This window comes from Myxocyprinus asiaticus, chromosome 27 (assembly GCF_019703515.2).
Source record: "Myxocyprinus asiaticus isolate MX2 ecotype Aquarium Trade chromosome 27, UBuf_Myxa_2, whole genome shotgun sequence".
Taxonomy (NCBI): domain Eukaryota; kingdom Metazoa; phylum Chordata; class Actinopteri; order Cypriniformes; family Catostomidae; genus Myxocyprinus; species Myxocyprinus asiaticus.
The window spans coordinates 27,752,506-27,779,923 of NC_059370.1; the positions used below are offsets into that span (position 1 = coordinate 27,752,506).

At 38.2% G+C, this 27,418-nt stretch overlaps 1 protein-coding gene across 1 annotated transcript in view; it reads left to right on the forward strand.

Moving 5' to 3' along the window:
- The window catches only part of LOC127417680 (vascular endothelial growth factor receptor kdr-like), an 86,718-nt gene that overhangs the window by 56,107 nt on the left and 3,193 nt on the right, over positions 1-27,418 (forward strand). The window contains exons 17-29 of the mRNA XM_051657823.1: positions 964-1,099; positions 1,774-1,878; positions 4,727-4,840; positions 4,918-5,006; positions 5,083-5,236; positions 5,832-5,929; positions 6,869-6,991; positions 7,418-7,529; positions 9,358-9,457; positions 15,592-15,697; positions 23,622-23,740; positions 25,177-25,255; positions 25,603-25,682. Of these exons, the coding sequence (XP_051513783.1) occupies positions 964-1,099; positions 1,774-1,878; positions 4,727-4,840; positions 4,918-5,006; positions 5,083-5,236; positions 5,832-5,929; positions 6,869-6,991; positions 7,418-7,529; positions 9,358-9,457; positions 15,592-15,697; positions 23,622-23,740; positions 25,177-25,255; positions 25,603-25,682 (1,415 nt within the window). The remainder of the gene's footprint in view (positions 1-963; positions 1,100-1,773; positions 1,879-4,726; positions 4,841-4,917; positions 5,007-5,082; positions 5,237-5,831; positions 5,930-6,868; positions 6,992-7,417; positions 7,530-9,357; positions 9,458-15,591; positions 15,698-23,621; positions 23,741-25,176; positions 25,256-25,602; positions 25,683-27,418) is intronic.

Below are 27,418 nucleotides of genomic sequence, written 5' to 3' on the forward strand. Positions count from 1 at the left end.
TGAGCCTGCAGGAAGGGTACCACATGAGGGAGGAGGATGTCTTCCCTGTAATGCACAGCATTGAGATTGCCTGCAATGACAAGCAGCTCAGTCCGATGATGCTGTGACACACTGCCCCAGACCATGACGGACCCTCCACCTCCAAATCGATCCCACTCCAGAGTAGAGGCCTTGGTGTAACGCTCATTCCTTCGACGATAAACGCGAATCCGACCATCACCCCTGGTGAGACAAAACCGCGACTTGTCAGTGAAGAGCACTTTTTGCCAGTCCTGTCTGGTCCAGCGAAGGTGGGTTTGTGCCCATAGGCGACATTGTTGCCAGTGATGTCTGGTAAGGACCTGCCTTACAACAGGCCTACAAGCTCTCAGTGCAGCCTCTCTCAGCCTATTGCAGACAGTCTGAGCACTGATGGAGGGACTGTGGATTCCTGGTGTAACTCGGGCAGTTGTTGTTGCTGCCACCAAATACCTGTCCTGCAGGTGTGATATTCGGATGTACCGATCCTGTGCAGGTGTTGTTACACGTGGTCTGCCACTGCGAGGATGTTTAGCTGTCCTTCCTGTATCCATGTAGTGCTGTCTTAGGCGTCTCACAGTACGGACATTGCAATTTATTGCCCTGGCCACATCTGCAGTCCTCATGCCTCCATGCAGCATGCCTAAGGCACGTTCATGCAGATGAGCAGGGACCCTGGGCATCTTTCTTTTGGTGTTTTTCAGAGTCAGTAGAAAGGTCTCTTTAGTGTCCTAAGTTTTTATAACTGTGACCTTAATTGCCTACTGTCTGTAAGCTGTTAGTGTCTTAACGACTGTTCCACAGGTGCATGTTCATTAATTGTTTATGGTTCATTGAATAAGCATGAAAAACATTGTTTAAACCCTTTACAATAAAGATCTATAAAGTTATTTGGATGGTAATCACCATGGTAATCACATTGAAAAGATTTTTTATTTCTACCAGCCAAGTTCAGCAGATTTAAAGACTGGATACCTGTCCATCATCATGGACCCAGACCAAATCCCCCTTGATGAGCATTGTGACCGTCTGCCCTATGACAGCAACAAATGGGAGTTCCCTAGAGATCGCCTTAGACTTGGTGAGTTCAAAGATTCTTTTCATTCACTTTAACAAACAAAAAATATGATTTGTTTTCAGAGCAAGTAAGGTTGTTTAAACAAGAATGCATTGAAGAATCACTAGATGATTCTTTGATTCGGTGGCAGTAAATGTTTGGCAATTGGCAATATTGAGTCAATATAGTTTGAACATTAGATGGTTGAATCAGCACTGTTCAGACTGTCGTTCTTACAATTCAAATTAAATCATGTAATGTTGCAGCCCCTAATAAAGTTACCAAAAAACTGGCAAGTAACTCTGTTTTATTTACTCGCTAAAGCCCATTTATTTCTCGCATTTGGCAAGTGTTACATTTGTACCCTGAAAAAAAAGACGAACACAGCTTAACCCAACTCTTTCTGCTTTTTAATTGCCTTCAGTGTCAGGTCTGTTGTCTAAGAATGGTGGACATCATTAAGATTGTATTTTAAAATGAAAATATTATGCTATTATTTATCAGCGACCAGCTTCTGTTATTCAGTCTTACCTGCCCCATGAATTCTCCAGGAGGACCAGCCAAGACACCCCAACCTCAGCAGGCTGTTTTAATTACAGGCTCACATCTTTCCTAACAGGGCATCCTGCCTGATTTATGAGACCCTTAGGCATGGCAAACTCATGTAGACACTCTCTCTCTGTGTGTTTCTCTAACAGGTACAACTTTGGGACATGGAGCATTTGGAAAAGTTGTTGAAGCCTCTGCATTTGGCATTGACAAGGTGTCTACTTGCAAAACAGTGGCTGTGAAAATGCTGAAAGGTAACTGTAATATATTTTGTTATGGGTATATAGTGGGGTCTGAATGTCTGAGAACATAGTGAAAATCTGGGATTCAAAATCTAATTGAACCCTGCAAATAAACAAAGTTTTTCAAGTCATAAATCAATTGAGCACATTTGTGACATTTTCCATGTTAACTCCTATGCAAAAAAGAACTCCTGTGTTAAGATTTCCACGCTTCCATGAAACTACACAGATTGCTTTTTGGAATGTTCTCAAATCATGCTGGAATAACATGGATCATCAGGTTTTGCATAAACTTGTGAAGTTCATGCCAGCTCAAAAAAAAAAACAAAAAAAAAAATATATATATATTTTATGGAATAAAATAAGTAATGCAAATTAGAAGCATTTTCACAAGTGGTCTTCGACTTTTGGACCCCATTGTATAATGCTATCAGATCAACAAAAATGCAACACAAGAACAAACAACAAGATGCACGTAGTTGGACATAGAGGTTGTTCCTGTTAGTTTTCTAACATTACTAATTTTCCCTATTAGACAGATGAAACTCCTTTTTTTTTTTTTAATGGCAGTGTTGCATAAATTGTCCCCATGAATTGAATGAAACCATTTGTTTGATTTACTTCAGAAATTGAAAACAGAAACCTATCCATAGTAGATCTTTTTACTTTCATGCACATTTCTCATGTACTGTACATATGAAGATAATTAGTTTCTGTTCAGGGAATTGTATGTTGTGCTTACATGATAGTCCACAGATATGAAACCTTGGACAAAAAGGATACAAATAAACTGAATGTGCAAATACTCACGTAGCATTTATTAATGACCCTTGAACGGGTGTTTCAAGATCACACTGAACCAGAAACAACAAGGTTCCCTGTCTGAAACTGACTAATGATTGTGATCATTTTTATTGTTGCATTTCAAAATGTCCAATACAACACAACAATATTGAATCAACCCGGGCAATTCCTCATAGTAAACATCCCACAGAGAAAAATGTTTGGAGCTGTTACCAAAACCCAGAACATTTGTGTTGTGGATTAAAATTTTATTTCGGTCCTCTTGAGGTTGCCTGTTCGTCTGGACCATAATATTTGCCGAGTGATTGGTGTAGTGTACAGAGAGAGTAATGGTGATGATATTTTGTTCTTGATGATTATAAATTTGCTGACTCTTTAGATACACAGTTCCACTCTTATCATTGTATTAATCTTCCTTATGCATTAATCATAGAACGAGAGGCAAAACTGACTCCTCCTCATGTACCCCAGGTCAGTTCTTAATAAAAAGCAGTTCCCTTCATTTGATTTAATTAATTTTCTGAAATCTACTGCCTACACAGATTTTACTTCCATAATATGATGATGCCATGCTGATAAACAATATAGTCATTGTTTCCTCATTTTGGAAAAAAATGTCCAAAAATGGCACCCATTTTCATCTCAAAAATCCCCTAATTTTAAATGCAAAGCTAAAAAAAAAAAAATAGACTGACGTGGCATTAGTGTCTTGAATAAACTTCATGCTGGGTTCATTCCATCCCCTACTTGAAAAATGGAGCACTAATATTCCTCTCAGTAAAAGTCACTGTGAGGCGTCTTTGGTATGAATCATGTACGAATTACTGCTTAATGTTGAACATAGCTCTCGTGTGTCACTTTGATGGGCCTTAACCGCAGGAAACCTGACGTGTTAAAAAAAACAGCCCCCCAGTCTGACTCCATGACCTCTGAAGGTCACTAGGATAGTGTTCCTGACCCGCATACTTCCCTTGCATAATGTACAAACTTTTGAGAAACTGGAAAATTCCAGTTTCTTTTGTTCAAATCTTTTAGACAGTTTATAACAATGTTGCCTCCAGATGCTGTTCTCAGTGTTCATGGTAGAATTTATGGTGTGCGTAATGTTTTAAAGCTTCTTATAAAATATAAAACACAATTTTGTATTTTCCAGAGATTTTCTCACACGATATCAAAATGCTCCTTGTGCTATTTTAAGTTAGGACACGTGGTTGTTGCATTGCTTTTTTCTGATGTCGGCTTATTTCATATAGACAAAAAAGTCTGTTTCTTGTTTCAATCCTAGCTGATTGCATATATCTTGCGCTAAAGAACATTTTACTCTTAAAAGCATTTTACTTAAACTGCAAGAAATGTTGGATCAGTAACCTAAAATATGTGCTTAATTTGGTAACATGTAAATTAACTGGTTTCATTCAAGTCAAACAGTCTGGAAAAGTCTACCAATTCATATCAGGGCCTCCCTTTTGCTAGCTATGTTTAAAACTAGCTAAAACTATTTTTATTCTTCAGATTTTGATACTGTTAGAATTTTTTTAGACTCATTGTCAATTGTTTATGCCTCTTCTAATTGATAATCTATTTTATAATGTATTTTATTATTATTATTATTATTATTCTCACCATTTTTATTTCCTTTAATACTTTCTTTCTAAATTGTACAGCACTTTGGTTTAACTCCTGTTGTTTTTAAATGTGCTCTATAAATAAAGTTTGACTTTACTTGACTTGAAATATATTTAGTATGAATTAATAAACTTGACTGCATTAGGTCAGGAATTTGTAAGGGTCAGAACCGGTAGAAATAGCTCCTTAAGGTAACATCTGCACATCTCCACTTTTTACAGTGTTAAGCCAAAATGTATCTATTCTTAAACAATAATTGAATAATCATCATTTACATATAGAGACAAGAAATGTAACAGCATGCTTAACATTACACAAACACAGATTTTCCAAACATTCCAAACAAAAATCTTTCTGACTTGCAAGACATTCCATTGATTATTTTTTTCCTCTTTTCTTCTCCTCTCAACTTCCTGTCCTCTTTCAACAGCGGGAGCTACAAATAATGAGTGCAAAGCTTTAATGTCTGAATTAAAGATTCTCATCCATATTGGCCATCATCTCAATGTGGTGAATTTGCTAGGAGCCTGCACAAAGCGTGGAGGTAAGGGGAACTTGTTAAAACTTGAGAAAATGTGTGGTATTTTTCATATTTTTCATATCTTTTTACTGTATGGCCAGGTCCACTAATGATAATTGTGGAGTATTGCAAGTATGGAAACCTTTCCAACTACTTGAGGAATAAGAGGGGTGACTTTGTAGTTTACAAGGTAAGTAGTAAAGAATCTTGCTAATCATTGATGCGACTTGATGATGCAAAATTTTGACTGGAATATGTTGTCACAGTCTCAGGATGGTAAGGCCCTGCGTTCCAGCTCTGGGTGTGACCTCAGCGAGCTCATCAAGCGCAGGTTGGAGAGCGTGGCCAGCACCGGAAGTTCAGCTAGCTCCGGCTTCATTGAAGATAAGAGCTACTGCGACTCGGAGGAAGAAGAGGAAGGTAGCGGCTGAGGGTCTTCCTTCCCTGACCCCTCCTCCCTCTCACCCCACCCTTTCTCCTCTCATGGCTCCGCTGATTGTTTTTTCCCCTCAATTTGATAAGTGGCTTCTTCAGGGATTCAATAAATACAACTGATATTTTGTAAGAGCCACTGTCACCCACTACACTCAGAGCTTGTTCGAATTTCCTGTCCCTAGTGCGGATCTAGTCTGCTGCAGGTACATTGGGTTGTCCCATGCCTTTTATTTCTGGTTTTATAAACTGTTTACTCAGGTGGATGACCCACCCACAAGACTCCCGCTGGAGTATCATTGACAAACAGCACGTTGCAGTCTGCGTCTAAAAAAAGGATGCATGTTTCACTGTGTCCCCATAAAGGATGTGTGTGTAGTAAACAGCAGGATTATGAAGGCAAAGATATTTTATCTTTAGTCATTGATTAAGGAAAGAACATACAAATGTCCTTAACTTGACAACTTGATAGATGCTAAGATTTGTGGCAGAGGAGATTCTAAGAAATTCTTAGAGATTCTTAGAAAAATGCATTACAAAACTCTGGTTTTGCTGCTAATAACCTTTTCCCCTTTTCATGCAGAGCCAGAGGATTTGTATAAGAAAGTGCTCACATTGGAAGACTTGATTTGCTACAGCTTTCAAGTGGCTAAAGGCATGGAGTTCTTGGCTTCACGAAAAGTAAGTCACCTCTTTGACAACTAAGTATTTCATGAAAAATATAGCTCTAACCCTTGCAATGAATTGCATTCTTAGTGTGTTGTGTCAGCTCATTTTGTACTAATTTCCCTTCTACATCATTTCTGTTGTGGTTCTTTCTGTTTAATTGTAATAATCAGTCTCTTTATTTTGGCAACAGTTAGAGATGTGTTATCCAAAATTCCAGAATACGAAACCCAAATCTCTTTATTGATCCAATACTGGAAATGATTGTCTCTTACACGCACTCATTCACACACATCCAGCAGATGAGATTAAATGCCACATGCTAAATTTACGGTTTAGCTTTTGTGGTTTAATCTAACCTCAGGTCAAAGTTTCCCCAATGGCAGGCCCACATGTTTTACATTAGAGCAGCTTTCCATCATATGCTTCATCTGACAGCACACTGCCACACATGGTTCAAATAAAACACAAAAACGCATCTTCGATACAAGCTACACTTTTCCTAAGTATAATACAATAAAGTGAAAAATATTTAAAAATAAAGTGCATATAGTAATTTCACAGATTTCTGAAATACTTGATTCTGATTGGTCAGTTGCAGCATTCTACACTCAAATATTTGTATATATTGACCGCTAAATTGAATATTTGACCTTTTTCTTGACAATAAATCTCCTACACTATGCTAGTTCCATGTCTCTCATCAGGCGCTCTGCGATCTCTTTCTTGTCATGTAATCACACAAATAATTTCAACTCAAATCAATATTTCATGTACATTTATTTATTTATTTGGTAAGTACCAGTAGCCATGTTCTAAGTCATAATCACAAAATGAACCTCAAGACCACTCTTTTAGGATTCATTTTGCGACAATAATCGTCTGACTGTACACTATCCTTCACAACTACATTGCTTAAATAATCTTACGGGATCTCTCTTTAACTTCTCCCAGTGTATTCACCGTGATCTGGCTGCACGTAACATCCTGTTGTCCGAAAACAACGTTGTGAAGATTTGTGATTTTGGACTTGCAAGAGATGTATACAAGGACCCAGACTATGTCCGCAAAGGAGACGTAAGTGTGGAATATTATTTACTTTGAAATTGACCAATTACTTTATATCTGTCACATTGTGTAATGAATAATTCTGTATAATGCACACACTGTTTCAAAACTACTTAGTGTGATGGACAAACATGATTACAGTCCAAAACCACCGACATGGCTAATGTTCATCTGGAAAAGGATGTAATAATTCGGTCAATGCCAAGAGTCTTTGGCATGCTGTTAGTCATTTTATAAACCCTAATAATATTAATCTGGTTAAAGGATGTTTTCTTTTTGGTCAAGGGTAAGCCAAAACATCATACAGATTATATAATCAAATATACAGTTTTTTATAAGCTACAAGTTTTTTAGTTTGAAATAATATTGGGTGTGGTTCCTACATAGGTCAGGAGGGCACTAACATGGTACACTTATTTCCTACCCTTTTCACAGGCCAGACTTCCCTTAAAGTGGATGGCACCAGAGGCAATATTTGACAAGATCTATACCACTCAAAGCGATGTGTGGTCTTTTGGAGTGCTTATGTGGGAGATCTTCTCTCTAGGTAAATACCTAAGCTGTCCGAAAAGAGTATTACTCACATCCTCTGCCTTCATTTATTCATTTGGGACACACACACAGCATTGATCCATCAGTTCAGTAGATCATGGTGCCGGAAAGAATTGGGATTATAATACTCGCTAATGTTTACTTTTACTCTGTGGTCTCTTATCACAAAACATCTTGATTTAATATTTTGTGTCGATAAGATTATGGAACGATCAAAGAATAATTTCAATCTTTTAGGAATTTTGCCGTACACTTCTTGGAACAATGTTGTCTGCTCTGATGTTTTTTATGAAACAAAGTGTAGGGTTTTCCTTTCTTTCTTCTATTCAGACATCTCCAAGACTTTGTTTTTTGCTTTACTGGTTCGGTGCATTTTACACTATAGCAAAAACCCCAGACAGGATTCAGCGCTCCAATTCAAAGTTAAACACATGGAGTAGGAAGACAGCTCAGCACATGCTGTGTTCCATCCAAATGGAAATAAAACAAACTTGGATGGTGCTCAATCAAAGACACCTGGTAGAACCCAGGCTGCTCAAGAGTTGCCCTGCGCTATCAACCTCCTCCAGATGTAGTGGGCAATAACTGCCAGCTGCTGTTAAATTTTCCTTTGGGGAGCAAAAAGGATTGCATTGCCAGCTTGAAAATAACAATAATCATTCTGCTAGTACAACATCTGTGAGCTTCAGTGTTTTTTAATCATCAATTGAGGTTGTAAATCAGAAGGATTTCCTCTCATTTGATCAGGTTTCCTTCCCAACTGGTAATGCAATCCTACAGTTACCAGTGTACCATTCAATGTAAATGTTTACTTTGCCCCCTCATTGAAAAAGGGTTTATAACCTGTAATGGTATATTGTTTAGTGTGGCTTTGGTCCCCTCGCAAAAGCTCTGAGATTCTTCAGAATAATTACAATGTCTGTCTGTCTGTCTAAATAAAATGCAAGTTTCAAGGTAAGTTACATTATTTTGGAAGATATTTACCTGAAACTTATACCTTCTTTGGTTGATTTTTCTGCTGTGCTATTTATTCAACATTTGTTATGAAATGAATATCTCATGAACCAGAAACCACAGTAAAATTCCCCAGACTCTACATTCACACTGTTACTGTAACAGATACAATGAATCCTGTTTGGGGAAATAGTGTGTGTGTCTGTGTGTGTGTGTGTGTGTGTGTGTGTGTGTGTGTGTGTGTGTGGGGTGGGTGGGTAGGAATGGGGGGGGGGGGTTCGCACTGAATGCTTTGTGTTGTGGATTTGGATTTCTCGTCCCTGTTTTTCTAGGCACTCCACATATACTCCAGTCTTTTCCCAAAGTTGTAGGAGATTTAGAGTGCTATTAATATATTTGTTTTTAATGACTACCTAATCTATGTCAGAGGGGGGTTTAGATCATAGTTTAATGAAAGATGACCCTTTCTGAGATTCATTGTTATGATCTGCATATTTTAGTGGTTATCAGATATTATTTAAAGGATTTTGGTCAAGTACAGGAAAATATTAGTTCATGAATCATGATTTTCACAAGTGTGTAGAAAAGTCCCAACAGAAACAAGTCTGCAAACTCATTCCATCTTTGTCTAAAGCTATTTACACCAGACACATTACTGAGTTGTAGAGTTTCCAAGTATTGTCGACTGTCTTCATCAGCAGACCAAAAGCCCCTTTTATGCTTATTGTGATTTATCCAGCTCTTTCCCATTGATCTCTCTTTGCTACCAACCCACTTCACAGTTTAGTGAGTTTCTTGTCAGGCCCTTTGAAGTGGCCAGAGCTCTGGAAAAGTCTTGATAACCCAATTATTCTCTTACTTCTCCCCAGGTGCCTCCCCTTACCCTGGCTTACACATTGATGAGGAATTTTGCTGCCGATTGAAGGAGGGCACCAGGATGAAAGCTCCTGAATACTCCTCCTCTGAAATGTAAGAATTGCTCACTGATGCCAGACAGTCCTGGTTTTTCAACAATGAATGCAGTTCTTGAATAGCAATTCAATGCTGTTAGAACTTATTCAGTATTTGGGGGACCAAAGGTAAAATGTTAAGAATCGACTATTGAACAACCAATCGACAAATAATCAGAGTATTGCGACGCCCCCCTTAATATCTACGGTTGTTACAGCCCTTTAACAATTTCTATACTAAGTATAGCACGATTGCACTGGGAAGCATGCTGTTTACTTGGAGGGGGTGAAAAGTATGTTACAAACTAGAAGTAAATGTGGCTTGAGTCACATACAACTGAACAAAAGCAAATGTGAGAATTTTAAAGGTGTTTCTTTACTTAACTGTTTCTAAGTAGATTCTTTCTGTGTTTTAAACAAACTTGAAGTGAGCACAAAACAAACCTCAGCTCTCTCTATAACCCCCTACAAAACTCGTTGTGGTTATTAGCAGAAACCAGCTCTCTTGGGAAAGAAAATCTGTTCCTATCGATACAGTTGAAAGAGCAGAACTATCTAATTTCATTGCTTTGACAGAAGACTGAAGCCCTAAATGGAAACAGAACAATTATTCGCTGAATGGAAGAAACGGAGAGCAGCTTCTGATTGGCAGCTAGTTTATAGTGCAGTTGATGTGTGCTAGGGATCCATTACTAGCTTACACCAATGCAGCTGAAATTGAAACCCACATTAAAGGTTTTGACCTACCTTGGCAGCATGGGGTGGCCAAACACAGTGGCAGGGCCCCAGGGCATCAGACAGTGAAGCCCTCAAGCAAGATACTCCCATTGTGGTTACGGGGTTAGAGAGCGAGCCAAACCAAAATCCAAAAGTTTTCAGATGTAACAAGAAATGAGAGATGGGGTTATGGTATCAGTTTTGAATGTGGAAAGGAAGCAGAGTAGAATTTCAGATTAGGGTTGCCTATAAATGGGAGCATAGAACTGAATTACCTTAGTATAAGGACTTAGACTGAAAGACAATATTTAGGAGAAAGGCCTGTAGGAGTTTAGTGCCTGATCTCAAGCAGAATTCCTACTTCTGTCTCCTAAGCACTGTACTTGATCTTTGATTCAAAACAATGGGCTCATACAGGATGGTCATTTTCCATATCTGATCTTTTGTAATTGCATCACTTCCCCGCAATAGTGATTTAGCCAAGTAGCATGTTACTGAATCAACATCCTTGTTGGTCCTGGACAAACATTCCTATTAACCAAACAGATTTTAGGGTTAGGTTTATGGTTAAAGTTAGGGTTAGGGATTGTGCACCATTCTATTAAGCCTATTATTGCCCTCTAATTTTAGGCAAAGGTTATGGTTAGGGGTAGGTATGTCGTTGAGACCATGTTTCTTTGACAGGAATTTCGTTCCAGGAACATTTCTTACTTGGTAAAATAACAGTGACCTCATATGTCAGTGTCTTATACATTTAGAAACCTGAACAGAGCATTTATGTTTTAAAACTTAGCACGTAATGTGAGTTGCCTTACATTTGCAATCACACATGCCAAGTCTAGCCAATTGGACATTACAAGAGATCATGGAAGATGGTGATTGGAGATGACCTGCAAAATGCAGTCCAGACCTTAGGGTTTAAATGTTAGGCTCTCAAGCAGTTATGCAGCTCTCATAATCACAGCCTTTCTGGTGCCAAGTTCTATTCTCAAAACCCAAACCCCAAAGTCTTACTTTCAGCTTCAAAGAACTTGTCAACTAACATTGAAGATAAGGGTAAATGTAATATACTGAGAACACGTGTGCCCCCACGTGTGCCATTCTTCAACAGACTAGAAACATTGATCAAGTTATGTGCTGGCCGAAGGGTTAAACAGTACTTTATCCCTGACCCTTAGAGTAGCCCTGACCCAACCTGCCCTGTTGTGAATGATGAAAAGGATGAGGGAGGGAAAGTAGTAAATCTGCTTCGCTGGTCTAGCAACTCTGAAATGAGGAATTTGACCTGCTAGAGGCATCTGTCCAGACTGATTCACCCACTCAAGAACATACATGACACCCTTTGCATCACAGGAAGAACTGGTTATCATAGTTCTTCAACAGCTGTGGGAACGTGATCTCATGAGAATTCGTATGTATTCTTACATAAAGTTTGGTTCTAGCATTGCATAGACACCGAAATGCACAATATCGACGTATTGGCAGCATCTAAACGTCATAATTTTACGTATTAACACTACTGTTTGAATTGATTAATATCTAATAATTCATAGAATTAATCAGTTAATTACATTATAATAAATGAGATCATTTAAATGCCACATTTATTTAATGCAGTTGACATTATAATATGACATTTTAATGGTTTCATTCAGTTCTGTGTGATTTCTGCTACCCTATACAACGTTTTAAAGTATTATATCACTTTAACCAAGACTAGAGTTTAAAATGTTAAAATGAATAAAAACTCTGTAATCGTTTAATCATTTATTAAGCATTTAATTTTATTTTAGTTTTCCATGGGACACAAAAGGAGCTTTCAGAATATGCCAAAAAACAAAATAAACCACAAAAGCACCAAAAAACAATAATGAAATTAATCCATAAATTTGTTAGCTATAATCTTCAGACTGCTTTCTGTGAAGGACAGACCCAAATTCAAGCCTTTTATTCAATGATGTCCTTCTCCATCTGCCGCAGCGCCGTCGCGACCCCTGTAACCATCAACATGCGTTGGTTTCGTTTTCAAAATTCAAAAATTGCCGCCTCAAGCATTACGACCAGCGGTTTTACGGCAGTGATGTCGAATGCTCATTGGTGTCTCGCGACTGTTTGTGACATGCTGTGTTCTTTGAATGAGAAATGACAGCGCCGTTATGGAGTGCATCAGGAGAAGATTTACAATGATTAATCATTTAAATTCTACTCTCCACCTCACACAGTGCTATTGAATGCTGTCAGGGAGCACATCGGATATCGCCCTTTGGGCTCTTGTACTGAATTTTGCCATTTATTTTTATTTATTTTTTATTTTTTATAAATTAATGTGATTTAAATTTATCTGCCTGTTACGTGTTTTATATGCTTAATAAATGGTTATGGTTAAGTTTAGGAGTAGGTGTGGGATTAGCAGCTGTAAAATATATATAAATTAATATATTGTAACAAAAATGATTGCTACTGTATATTAATCTACTTGTTATGTTTTTATATTGTTGAAATGTGGTTCTGTTTAGAGATTGGGGTAGGGTTAAGGGATCTAAAATATCTATAAAACAGATTCGTGTATTCAAATATATTTGTAATGGATTCGTCAATATTTCGCGTTTCTAAAGCTGTAAAAATGTTTACGTTTTAGATGCTTTCAAACATCCATATTGTACGTTTTAGTGCCTATCCAAATGTACAAACATGTACGTTTAAATGTTACAAATAGCCACAGTATATATATTAATGAGATAAGGCTGTCAACAGGCTCCTGAGTAATCAACAAATCAGACTTAACACCATTAACACTTTTTACATTTCTAGGTTTGGAACGTGGAAGTAAAATATAGTAGGGTAAACTTCTTTAGTACATGGGAAACCATAGCAAATATTACTTCTGCTTTCCCATTTGCTCTAACAGCAAAATAAAAAATCTACTTTTATATTCCTTTTCAAAGAGGAAAAAATAGAGAGAGATAGATTAAGGCAGTCAGAAGAGTTCATTAGCCTTACTTAATTGAATTGTAAAAAGTTATTACAAGTAATTTCATGTATTTCATTCAGATTAAGTCAGTTTCATTGAGCAAACATAATTTAGTTGTTTTAGGTCAAGTACTTCATTAGGTTCGTCAAACTATATTTACCAAGGTTAATTTGATACATTTTCTTATGTTAGACCAACTTAATTAATTGTATTAATCATTAGTATATGCCAAGTGAGCAAGTTTAAGGACAGTGACACTGTTGCACTGTCAGTTCAATAGCAATTGTTTATAGAGTTAAGCAGCACTCTAATCAAGCATCACTAGAAATTTAAAGCCCATCCTCAGCCTTAGCACAAGTGCCATTCTTCGCCACAATGATAACCCCCAAAACTCCAGCATAACAGGCTCTTTTTAAGCACCAGTATCACAGAGCATTAAACATAAACAAATCTCTTCCTGTTCTCATCTTGCTCAAAAATGCATAAAATAACACTTAAAGGGATAGTTCACCCAAAAATGTAACTTCTCTCATCATTTTCTCTCCCTCATGCCATCCTGATGTGTATGACTTTTTCTGCAGAACACAAATGAAGATTTTTAGAAGAATATCTCTGTAGGTCCATAAAATGCAAGTGAATGGGTGCCAAAATTTAAACGCTCCAAAAAGCACATAAAGGCAGCATTAAAGTAATCCATACGACTCCAGTGTATTATTCATATTTTCAGAAGTGATATGATAGGTGTGGGTGAGAGACAGATCAATATTTAAGTCCTTTTTTTTTTTTTTTTTTTTTGTTGCTTGAAATTCTTCTCCCTGCCCAGTAGGGGGTGATATGCATGAATAATGTGAATCACCAAAAACACAACAAGAAGGAGGTGACAGTGATCTGTTTCTCACTCACACCTAACATATCGCTTCTGTAGATAATGATTTAACCACTGGAGTCTTATGGATTACTTCTGTGCTGATTTATGTGATTTTTGGAGCTTCAAAATGTTGACACCCATTCACTTGCATTGTATGGACCAAAAGAGCTGAAATATTTTTCTAAAAATCTTTGTTTGTGCTCTGCTGAAGAAAGAAAGTCATACACATCTGGGATGGCAGAGGGGTGAGTAAATGATGAGAGAATTTTCATTTTTAGGTTAACTATTCCTTTAAATTCAACACGTTTTCTTCCCGCTTAGTTTAATCAATGTTACTTAAACAACACAAAAAGTACTTAATTTATTTGAGTTGAGACTACTTAGGTTTTGGGGTAAGGGTTGGGTTAGGGTTAGGGGAAAAGTTAACAGTGCAACTACAAATGTAAATAAATGCAAGTTCTTAAAATGTAATTACAATGCAACAACATGTAAGTACATTGTATCAAATGGTTAAGTACATAGTTGTTAAGGCCACCTAATATAAAGTGGGTCCATAATTTTTAAATGCCAGCATTCTGTAACAAAAGAATAATGTTTTACATTTACATTTAGATATTTAAAAAAATTTAAATATATAAAAGTTGGCTAGATTTACGCTGCTTAATTAAGGCAATGCATCATCATCATAGTTTGTGAAAAAGGGTCCATTTGGTTTTCATTAATACCAAAACTATGCCATAAGTGTAAGCACCTCTTTGAGAGCATACAGAATATCCTAGTATATCATTGATTTGAAAAGAAACACCAGGTTGCCATTTTTCTGTACTTCCTGTTAGTTTAAGGAGTATCTCCATCTGGTTTCATTAAAATAACCATTTTAGAAGTCCAACTTCCTCCATCTAATCTCCTCCACAGCCCACGAGAAGAATACATCCTCTCTAATGGCTACTGAATCTTAACCCAGATGTATTTATTAGGTAATTAGTGTAAGGAAGTAATGAGTCATCAACTAGTACAGTAATTTTTCCCTCATCCAAACTGCCCAATGTCTTGCCAATCAGAAGGTACCAGAAAGCTTCATGGGTAACCGCCTTTGTTTATTCAAGGACCTGTGAGGGCAACACCACAGTCTAAACAGGATAGAGCTCAATCATCGCCCCTGATCATTTACTCAAGTACTAGGTTTGTGCATTGACGCCCCAGTGTTTCACAGCTGAACCTTAGCCTTTAGTTAAACTTAACCATTACAGGCCATTGCAAAATCCAATAAAGGATCTCAGACATCCCTCATGGGGAGAAATGCTGACAGCTCGTCTAAAGCAAGAGGAAGTTCCTCTCAACACAATCATTCGCACTGAGAATAGTGTAAATGAAAACACACAGCCTCACTCCCCATGTCATGCACCAAATATTATTGATGACTGGAAATAATTGGATAAAACCAAATTTGCAGACAGAACCTGGAGCTCAGGGCAGAGAGCATAAATCATGAGGCTTTGGGTAGCTGTGGAAAATTTGCAATTTATCATTACAGTACATTATAAGGAAGCTTGTTTTTACCTCCAAGTTTATGCCTGTGGGAATGTGTTGTCAATAGATATCAAACCATGCTAGACTGCTGGCATGGAGAACCATCCCAGAGGCCCAATTTCACAGAACTTGTAGAGAGGCTGGGAGATCTGCTTCAGGCTAGTGTGCAGCAGGTAAGAGCTGAAGATACTGTCATCATAACCTGTGGTTCACTTCATTATTCTTGTATATCTTTCCCATAACCTTCATTTAGAGTTTAAATACATAATGTAAGAGATAATCCAACCAAAGCAAAAACAAGTATTTTATCGGCTGTGGGATCCTTTCTACAACACAGGGAAATCATGTCAGACTGTCAATGCAAACTCCCTTTTACAATTAGTCATTGATGCAGTGAATTAAGCACTTGTATTGTGGAATTCGCCCTCTGCTGTAAATGCTAAAATAGGGAAATTTAGCACAGGGCTAATCAGCAGGATTTAAAGACAAGAAATAGATACAAAATCCAGAATCTCAGATTAACGTTTGATGGTTTGTACTCATACATTTGCTTAGTTCAAACAAGCATAAGCAAGGAAAGTGACTAATTTATAATATGGTGAGAAGAGGACACGTGGTCTCACTAAAAACTACACACCACAGCACAGAGATCAAAATGCACTCCAAGCCATCTAAATTGGAAGCCATCCAAACTGCATCTTTCTCCATCTCACATAAAGAAACAGGCTTAGTGGGCTTCCCAGAAAGCCCCTATTAACATAATTCACAACAAAACATATTCACACATTCCCCTGCAGATTTATGTAGATATCTGTAAAACTATGCATTGTGGGGCCAGCCACGTGACGCCATGCGAAGGGCAGATGTGTGAGAGACAGCTCTGCGCACTTTGCTAATTTGTAAAATTATTTTCATGATATAATCCAGTGAAATTCGATACACCCAGTTACACATAATGCTGTTTGAGGTAAACATGGCAAAGAAGTCAAAATCCTCGGGCTCTGGAGACATTAAAAGACACTTACGGGTTCAAGATGAAAGCCCAGACAGGCCTGTAGACCGGGGACTCGATTTGGATGGCGCGGCGGGAGAAGGAATCCAGCATCAACTGTCCAACCTGTCGGTGATGTTGACGAAGGTACTTGCGGACTTGGAGGATCTCGCTGTAATACGGCGATCGATTACGGCGATAGAAAAAAATTCTCTGAGTTAGCCGCAAGAGTGACAGATGTTGAGAAACGAATCGATTATTTGGAGTCATCAGAGAGGGAATTAGCCGCTGATCTGCCCGCAAAGTTGATTTGGAACGTGTTCTTGAAAAGCTTGAAGATCTTGAGAATAGAAGCTGCAGGAATAACATTCGAATTGTTGGAATTCCTGAGCATGAGGAGGACAGAGATATGATGAAATTCCTAGACGAGCTTTTCCCGAGTCTGCTCAACATAACAGGCCATAAGCTGGAAATCGAGCGAGCTCACAGAGTCCCAGCTCACAGATCTGCTGAGGGAGAAAGGCCCCAATCGATTCTGGCCAAATTTTTGAGATCATCCGATAAAGATCTTGTGTTGCGCCAGGCGAGGAGCAAAGGAAAGCTTTCTTGGAAGAACGACAATATTTTCTTGTTCCCGGATTTTGCGAACTCGACGAGAGAAATGTGATCGGTTTAAGGAATGCAAGAAACACTTACATCAGCGGAAGATCACTTTTGCTCTGATGTTTCCGGCCAGACCGAGAATAAACACCAAGGACAGCAGCAAAGTATTTACATGTCCCAATCAGGCAATGTCTTTTATTGAAACAATGGGTTGTTTTCCAGCAGATTGAGAATAGACACTACGGATGACCGCAAAATATCTACATGCCCACACAAAGGATGTCTTTTATAATGTTGGCGGACTGTGTAAATCATGGAATAAACTTTTATGCGGCCTCCTAGTGAATTGACTCTTGACCATCCGAGGAACCGGGATGCGTGTTTCGTTTCCTTTTGTGCTGGTTCCGCCTAGCGGTTGGAGCTTGTTTTGTTAAATAACACTACTTCGGGACAGTTATGGATGAATCTGTCAGTTCTTTATGCTTATGCCTCCTGTTGGCTGGAGTATGATTTGTGGGGTGTTTTTGTGGGACATTGGAATGATTACATCATCTGCTGCACTCATCAGCTGGCTCACTGAAGATTAATTTGTCTGTCCGAGGAAAATGAATGGCTTTATATCAGCTGGAACTTGTTTTGTGAAGGAACACACCTTCAAGACAGTTCTGTGAGTCTACATGTTCTTTGTGTTTATTCTGCCTATTGGCTGGGGTCTGTTTTACAAAATATTTGATGTTATGTAATTTTGCCTTACAAATTTGTGAGGCAAAATTGAGCAATCCTATGGCAAAGTTGATGCGGGGGCTCTCGTAGGCGTACATGGACTCTTTGAGTTTAAAGGGATTGATGCCGGTTGGCGCTTTCGTGCGCGGGGTTAATGCGCACGTTTTTCTTTTTTTTCTTTTTTTTTCGGGGGGAAGTTCGGGGTTTTATTGTTGCATTAATGTTGAAATGTGGTCTTCATAATTTTGTTTTTGGCACACAATTTATTTTTTCTATTATATCAAAATGTAAAATGTTACTATGAGTGTACTGTCTCAGAGTGTGGAATGTGAATGGGTTGGGACACCCCATAAAAAGAAGGAAGGTTATTTTTTTTCTTAAACGTAAGAAATATGATATAGTGTTTCTTTAAGAAACGCATCTTTCCCCGCAGGAAGCTGAAAAATTTGGGAAGATATGGGGTGGACATGTTTTCTTTAGTGTTGGCTCAAGTAAGAGCAGAGACTTTTGAACCCATCTGGTAGAGACTATACATTTTTTTCATCAGTCCATAAGATTTATTCTAGAATAGATTTTTTTTTTTTCCCTCATTTTATATGTTGTTGATTGCTCAATTGGAAACATTTTAGCCTCGGATCGCACCCTGGTGAGTTTAGAGGTGTTGCCACATATAGAGAAAAATAAATCATATAGTTGGTGCCTTAATGTGTCCCTTTTGCAAAATCCTGATTTCTAACAAATGTTAAAGACTGAAATCAGTGTTTATATGGAGACCAACTGGTCCTCTGTATCCTCTGTGGGCGTAGCTTGGGAGGCACTTAAGGTGGTTCTTAGGGGTCGGATCATACAGTATGCCTCATTCATCAAAAAATCCAAAGCACGAGAACTCGTGGAGTTGGAAGGAAATATTAAAAGTGCAGAGGCAGAGCTGAAGCGCCGTATGTCATCTGATGGCCTCAGAGAATTGACCTGATTGAAATATAGATATAATACTATTTTGTCACAGAAAGTGGAGTTTTGGTTATTCAGGGCACGACAGTCATACTTTGAGTTGGGAGCAGAGAGAGTCTTTTTCTACAATTCCCTCAGTGAAATCTGCTGGTGGTGAAATTTGTACCTCAGCTATTGATATTAATAATGCCTTTAAAGAGTTCTATCTTGATCTTTATAGTTCCACGTCTTTGTCTACTGATGAAGATATTAGAAACTTTGTGGAACCATTAGATCTTCCTAAACTGACGATTGAGCAAAAAAACTCTCTTGATTCTGAGATAACCTTGGAGGAGCTTGATGAGGTAATTAAGTCCCTACCTACTGGCAAGGCTCCGGGGCCAGATGGTTTTGCTGCAGAATTGTTTAGATCCTATGCTACAGAACTGGCTCCAATTTTGTTAGAAGTTTATACTGAATCATTAAAGAATGGAAAGCTTCCTCCAACCATGACACAAGCCCGGATCAGTCTGATTCTTAAAAAGGACAAAGATCCAAGCGAGTGTAAAAGTTACTGTCCAATCTCCCTGATCCAACTAGATGTAAAAATTTTGTCAAAAATTTTGGCTAACCGATTAAGTAAGGTTATGATATCTCTTATATATATATAGATCAGGTGGGGTTTATTCGGGGCCGTAGCTCTTCTGATAACATCAGATGTCTCATCAATATCATGTGGTCAGTGGCGAATGATCAGTCTCCGGTCGCTGCCATCTCATTTGACGCCGAAAAGGCGTTTGATATAGTAGAATGGGATTTTTTAAGATTTTGGAAATGTATGGGTTCGGGAGTACATTTATTGGTTGGATTAAGTTACTTTATAGACACCCTGTAGCAGTGGTACAAACAAATGGATTAATTTCAGATTATTTTACTCTGGATAGGGGCACTCGGCAGGGTTGCCCTCTTTCCCCATTATTGTTCTGTCTTGCACTGGAACCATTAGCAGCCGCGATAAGAAAGGAGGATGATTTTCCAGGGCTGGTTGTGGGAGGTGTGGCGCATAAGCTTCTGCTTTATGCAGATGATATTTTATTATTTGTCTCCGACCCTACTAGATCTATGCCTTGCCTCCACAGAATTATTAATTCCTTTTCCAAGAACTCAGGATACAAAGCCAATTGGTCTAAATCCGAATCTTTGATTGTCTGACAGCATACTGTCCAGTAACGGCTTTCCAGCCGGGCCCCTTCCAGTGGCCCAAACAGGGCATTAAGTATTTGGGGATTTTATTCCCAGCAAATTTGTCTGATTTAGTTAGTGTTAATTTTGACCCTTTAATAAAAAGGTTTTCGAGCGATGTGGGCAGGTGGGCTTCATTACATTTATCGATGATTGGGAAGGTTATTATAATGTTATTAAAATGAATTGTATTCCAAAATTTAACTACCTGCTATAATCTCTCCTTGTAGATGTCCCCCTCTCTTATTTCAAGCAATTTGATAGCATTGCGAAGTCCTTCATTTGGAATGGTAAACGTCCCAGATTGCATTTTAAAAAGGTGGGCTAGGCCTACCCAAGATTTTGTTTTATTACTATGCATTCAGTCTCAGACCTTTGGCTCACTGGTCACTTCCACCTGAGAAAACCACACCCTGGTTTGTTATTGAACAGGCAGTTCTTGCCCCTATTTCGCCATTACAAAGCATCTCTATCAAACTAATCGGAAAAGTTAAGTTACACCCCATTATTTCGTATTTACACTCGGTATGGACTAAAGTGTCCAGATTGTTTAAATTGGAAACTTATTTAAATGTTGCCTCGAGCATATGGCAGAACCCAAGATTGTGTATTGGCAAGTCCCCTTTCTGCTGGCCAGAGTGGATTGTGAGGGGGGTTGCTACACTCGGTGACCTTTATGAAAGTGGAGTGTTGAGATCATTTGAAAACTTGGTCCAACATTTTGGGATCCCCAGACCTCAGTTTTATAGGTATTTACAACTGCGCCACCTGCTTTGTACTATTTTTGGGAGCAGCACACACTCCCCTAAGGAGGCAGATGCTTTGGGAGAGGTGATTGTGGCTTTTGGAAAAGGTCATGAGGCATCAGTGTACTACTCCCTGTTAATTCAGAGTCTGGGAGACAGAGCCTTAACTTCACTCAAGAGAGTATGGGAGAAAGATTTCAACTTGGCATTAGAGGAAGGAGTGTGGGCTAAGATTCTTAAAAACATTAAGTCTGCATCTAGAGATGCAAGGGTGCATCTTATACAATTCAAAATTTTGCATAGATTTTATTGGACCCCTTCTAGACTGTATAGGCTTGGTCTTAAAGACACACACACCTGCTAGAGATGCCAATCGGAGGATGGAGACATGGCCCATGTTTTTTGGTGGTGTGTCGAGATCCAGAAATTCTGGTCGAAGGTTCAGAATTTTGTGTGCGACGTGGTGGGTACTCGGGTTTCGTTTTGCCCCAGACTTTGTGTTCTGGGCGATGGGGCAGTCATCGATGTGGGGGATGGCCATACTGAGAACTGGGTTCTGACCTGTGTGATGAATGCCAGGCAGGTTATTTTGAGGGGTTGGAGGTCAGCTGGTGCGCCCCCATATCCGGAGTGGTGCACGGAGATGAGGAGGGTAGCGGCTTATGAGGAGGTGTCATTGGGAAGACGGGGTGATTTAGATTTGTTTGTCCGGAAATGGGGCAGATATTTGGAATTTTTGGGGGGCTCTCGGGTGGGGTGTGGAGAGAGTATTGTAGTATAGTTTTTGAGTATGATTATTATGTGTGTATATGTATGTATGTATGTATGTGTGTGTGTGTGTGTGTGTATATATATATATATATATATATATATATATATATATATATATATATATATACAGGTGCATCTCAATAAATTAGAATGTCGTGGAAAAGTTCATTTATTTCAGTAATTCAACTCAAATTGTGAAACTTGTGTATTAAATAAATTCAGTGCACACAGACTGAAGTAGTTTAAGTCTTTGGTTCTTTTAATTGTGATGATTTTGGCTCACATTTAACAAAAACCCACCAATTCACTATCTCAAAAAATTTGAATATGGTGACATGCCAATCAGCTAATCAACTCAAAACACCTGCAAAGGTTTCCTGAGCCTTCAGAATGGTCTCTCAGTTTGGTTCACTAGGCTACACAATCATGGGGAAGACTGCTGATCTGACAGTTGTCCAGAAGACAATCATTGACACCCTTCACAAGGAGGGAAAGCCACAAACATTCATTGCCAAAGAAGCTGGCTATTCACAGAGTGCTGTATCCAAGCATGTTAACAGGAAGTTCAGTGGAAGGAAAAAGTGTGGAAGAAAAAGATGCACAACCAACCAAGAGAACCGCACCCTTATGAGGATTGTCAAGCAAAATCGATTCAAGAATTTGGGTGAACTTCACAAAGAATGGACTGAGGCTGGGGTCAAGGCATCAAGAGCCACCACACACAGACGTGTCAAGGAATTTGGCTACAGCTGTCGTATTCCTCTTGTTAAGCCACTCCTGAACCACAGACAACGTCAGAGGCGTCTTACCTGGGCTAAGGAGAAGAAGAACTGGACTGTTGCCCAGTGTTCCAAAGTCCTCTTTTCAGATGAGAGCAAGTTTTGTATTTCATTTGGAAACCAAGGTCCTAGAGTCTGGAGGAAGGGTGGAGAAGCTCATAGCCCAAGTTGCTTGAAGTCCAGTGTTAAGTTTCCACAGTCTGTGATGATTTGGGGTGCAATGTCATCTGCTGGTGTTGGTCAAGTCACTGCACCCGTTTACCAAGAAATTTTGGAGCACTTCATGCTTCCTTCTGCTGACCAGCTTTTTAAAGATGCTGATTTCATTTTCCAGCAGGTTTTGGCACCTGCCCACACTGCCAAAAGCACCAAAAGTTGGTTAAATGACCATGGTGTTGGTGTGCTTGACTGGCCAGCAAACTCACCAGACCTGAACCCCATAGAGAATCTATGGGGTATTGTCAAGAGGAAAATGAGAAACAAGAGACCAAAAAATGCAGATGAGCTGAAGGCCACTGTCAAAGAAACCTGGGCTTCCATACCACCTCAGCAGTGCCACAAACTGATCACCTCCATGCCATGCCGAATTGAGGCAGTAATTAAAGCAAAAGGAGCCCCTACCAAGTATTGAGTACATATACAGTAAATGAACATACTTTCCAGAAGGCCAACAATTCACTAAAAATGTTTTTTTTATTGGTCTTATGATGTATTCTAATTTTTTGAGATAGTGAATTGGTGGGTTTTTGTTAAATGTGAGCCAAAATCATCACAATTAAAAGAAACAAAGACTTAAACTACTTCAGTCTGTGTGCATTGAATTTATTTAATACACGAGTTTCACAATTTGAGTTGAATTACTGAAATAAATGAACTCTTCCACGACATTCTAATTTATTGAGATGCACCTGTATATATATATATATATATATATATATATATATATATATATATATATATATATATATATATATATATATACACATACATAATGTATGTGTGTGTATGTGTATGTATATATTTACTTATGTGTGACCACAGGATTGTTTTTTGGGGAGGCGGGGTTGGGGGTTGTGGGGTTTAAATGTTGTGTGTGTGTGTGTGTGTGTGTGTGTGTGCGTGTGTGTGTGTGCGTGTGTATATATATATATATATATATATATATATATATATATATATATATATATATATAATATATATATTTCTTGTTATTATAAGATTTAATAAAAAAATTTAATTACAAATAAACTATGCATTGTGATGGCGCTGTTTTAAAATGAACAGAACAATTAAAACACTTTATGTCTCTCAGGAGGGAAAGCATTACATCCCAGTCAACACTCTGTTGACCAAAGACGATCCCTCAAACCCAAACCCTACAGAGGAGACCTCTACCAGACCAGTCTCTCTTAGAGACTCAGGGACGGCTTGGTAAGATGGTTTTATCTTTAGAGATTTGTAACCAACAGTTGTGTCCTCAGACTGATCAGAGTAAATTTTTTATTTTATTTAATCAAGTTATAACCATGATTCAGATATAATCCCTAATAGACCCATTTCATACTCTGATAGCCTAGTTAATCATAATGTTATTGTTTGTATATTTTTAGAGGTATATATATATATACTGCAAAATGATCAGTTTCTCTGGATTTACTATTTATAGGTTTGTGTTAGAGTAAAATGAACATTTTTGTTTTATTCTATAAAGTACTGGCAACATTTCTCCCAAATTCCAAATAAAAATATTGTCATTTAGAGCATTTATTTGCAGAAAATGACAACTGATCAAAATAACAAAAAAGATGCAGTGTTTTCAGACCTCAAATAATGCAAAGAAAACAAGTTCATATTCATTTTTAAACAACACGATACTAATGTTTTAACCTATGAAGAGTTCAGAAATCAATATTTGCTGGAATAACCCTGATTTTCAATCACAGCTTTCATGCGTCTTGGCATGCTCTCTACCAGTCTTTCATATTGCTGTTGGGTGACTATGCTACTAGTGGTGCAAAAATTCAAGCAGTTCTGTTTTGAAAGTTTGATAAATTTTTTCATCAAGTTTGAGAGCACATCATTGTTCACGAGGACACCTTAAAGCTGAAACTAAAATGACTTACTAGATAACTGTTATTACTCTCACCTGTGTGAAGTTTGTTTGTTAGACTCTCCCTGAGGAAGGCCCACGTCGAAACATGTAGGAGAGTTTTTTTTTTTTTTTACATTTACCTTTTGTACTGAGCCATGTAATAATGAAGGCTTTTTAATTATTAAGAGTGCCATGTTTATCTAGCTTTTTCTTTTAAGGAAATGTCCTCAGTTGGTTTTGTAGATAAAGTTCTTCCCTCCACATTCTGGTTTCCATACATTATCTTGTTCCAACCAATCATGCACTATACCTCACCACTACGGCCTTCAGATGAACACTCAGAGCATGGCAAATAGTGAAGGACAAAACACTGATTAGTTTTTGATAAGACTTACTTACCATTAGGCTCATGGGAAGGGACCTCGTAGCATTAAGGGCCCCCTCAAGGAATTTCCTCTTTTACCACAAATGCAGTTTCAGGGTTTGTGCCTACTTAAGATAATATTTGTTCAGCTCTTGTATTTACACAGGTCCTGCAAGTATATTTATAGAGAAAAGTGTTGAAATGTTGCAATGCCTGTTGTCCCTAAAGCTGAATTAAAGAGCTAGTGTTGTAAAATTGAATACTTTTTTTATTCAGCACAGAACTTCTGCTCTGATACCAAACATTTCCCTCACACTCTGGTGTGTTTGATGTATTTGTTTTGATTTGCCAGACATGATGTCATGAGGAATGTTCCACACTGATCTGATATGGAATATTTGATGCTTTCAGGAACATCAAGATACGTCCTGCAAGTGTAAAGACCTTCGATGAAGTAATTCTGGACAATGGAACCAACAAGATCCATGAGGTGAAGAGCAAGTTTCTCACACTCAGCCCAAAGACAAAGTGACGTACATATAAAAAAGCAGTATCCCATTACAGAAAAGGCACTGACAGATAATCTGTTTGACTGATATTTTTAATGATGTTTTCACTTTTTCATTTAACTGTTTATTGTTTTGTTTTTTTGTAATAGTATTTATTTTTTTAAAAGAAGTGCCTAAAACTTTTGCACAGGGCTGTATATATGTACATAATGCAAATTACAAAATACAAATTTATTGCTGTTCTCTCTAGTAAACTGTATTAGTTTTCCCATTAGTAGACATGCCTCTGTGGTTAATGACACAAGTCATCTTCTTTGCTGATTCACAGGGGGGGCAGTCAGACAGTGGGATTGGTCTATCTTCTGATGACCTGAAGACACTAAAGCAACTGGAATCACTGGCCCGAGTGTAAGTATGGAACATGTAGTAAACCCTTTGCCTGGCAGAATCCAGAACCACAGGAATGGGTAGGTCTGCCGGCTTATGTCCTGGAGACCCTCCTACTGGGCTGGAATGTAGATGCTGCAATTGTCACACTTTTCCACGCAACTCCAGTGACTACCCTTTTCTTTGAGATGTGCCTGTGCAAGAGTCTCTCAGACAATGGCACAGAGGAGATATGGCCTAAGGTGACAATCCCAACAGCCAGACAACAAAAGCAGAGCTGGGCGTGTGACTTATGTTGGCTGTAAGGTCTGGTGCATGACTAGCATCTTTGTTTGTGCTGCCTGGGTTGTAATGGCCTCTGATTCCATCGCTGAAACAATGATGCTACAAATATGGCACATGGCCATTCCATACGATAACCTGCAATGAATTACCCCTTTATTTTAGGTGAGAAAATATGTGGAAATCTCTTTATTTTGAGATTGAAACAACTTTTTGGATTAGTCGATTTGTAATTTGTTCTTTTGTGCTGCAGTTTAATAATTGTAGTGACCAAAATATATTCTATTTAGGGTCAGAGTACCATTGTTTTTGCTACAGAGTGAAGACTGAGAATACACCTGGAATAAAACTTAAATATATTGAAACACTTGAATGTCTAATGAAACAAACAAACAAACAAAAAACAGTGAAAGTTCCTAAAAGACATTATCAGGTCTTCCCTGAGACCAGATATCCTTATAATTTATTAACCCCAGACTAAAGTGTGCTGGGGCTTGAGACAACATTACTTGTTCATAAAAGGGCCCCAGGGCAAATGGCACTGAAAACTTAAGCAAAGGTGGCCTTTTCAGTTATTAATGACTGGTCTTTGGGCCAGATTAGCCTTGGTTTTGTTGAACCGACTGAGGCCTGTTTATGGTCTTCCACTGCAGCAAAGGGCAGGGTTAATCTATAAAGGTTAACCTCAAAAATAAGACAAATATTGGTCATCTTGTACTGTTTGGAGGTCTATGATTCAGAATTAAAACAGTCAAGTGGTTAACTCACTAATTGTCTGTTCACACTGATTAGAAGTGTTCAGTCTGAACGTGATCTTCGACAAGGGCAGCTGGGTAGTGGTTACACCACAGTGCCAGGGTTATATTAGACACCTAGTTAAATAACCCAATTATATGACCTAAAAATAAGAGCATTCTTAAGCTTATTGGTCTTGTTAAAGGAATAGTTCACCAAAAAATGAAAATCCTGCCAAAATTTACTCACCCTCATGTTGTTCCAAACCCATATGACTTTCTTTCCTATGTGAAACACAAAGGATTGTTTTTATGAATATCCCGGAACATTTATTCAATACAATGGCAGTTCAAAGCTTAAAAGCACCCAAAAGTATCAGGAAAGTAGTCCATGTGGCTTATGTTTTATTTTCCAAGTCTTCTGATGGCATACAATAGCTTTTGGTGAAAAACAACCTGAAAATGTAGGTCATTTTCCAGTCAAATTCTTGACATCAGTTGCACGTTTAGAAGCGCACAAGAGAAACTTGTTCACAATTACTTGCTTGTTCACATGTGAACTTATGTTGTTTAGAAATAAAAACTTTTAAGCTAATTTTGGGTGTACTTTTCCTTTAAAAGACTCTATGGAGTTTGTTTGTACCAAGATTTGACAAAATGCTTTTTTACAAAAATCAGCAGGGGAGATCAATATTACAGAGCCATGTTTGAGTATCAATAAACATAGAATCTACATACATT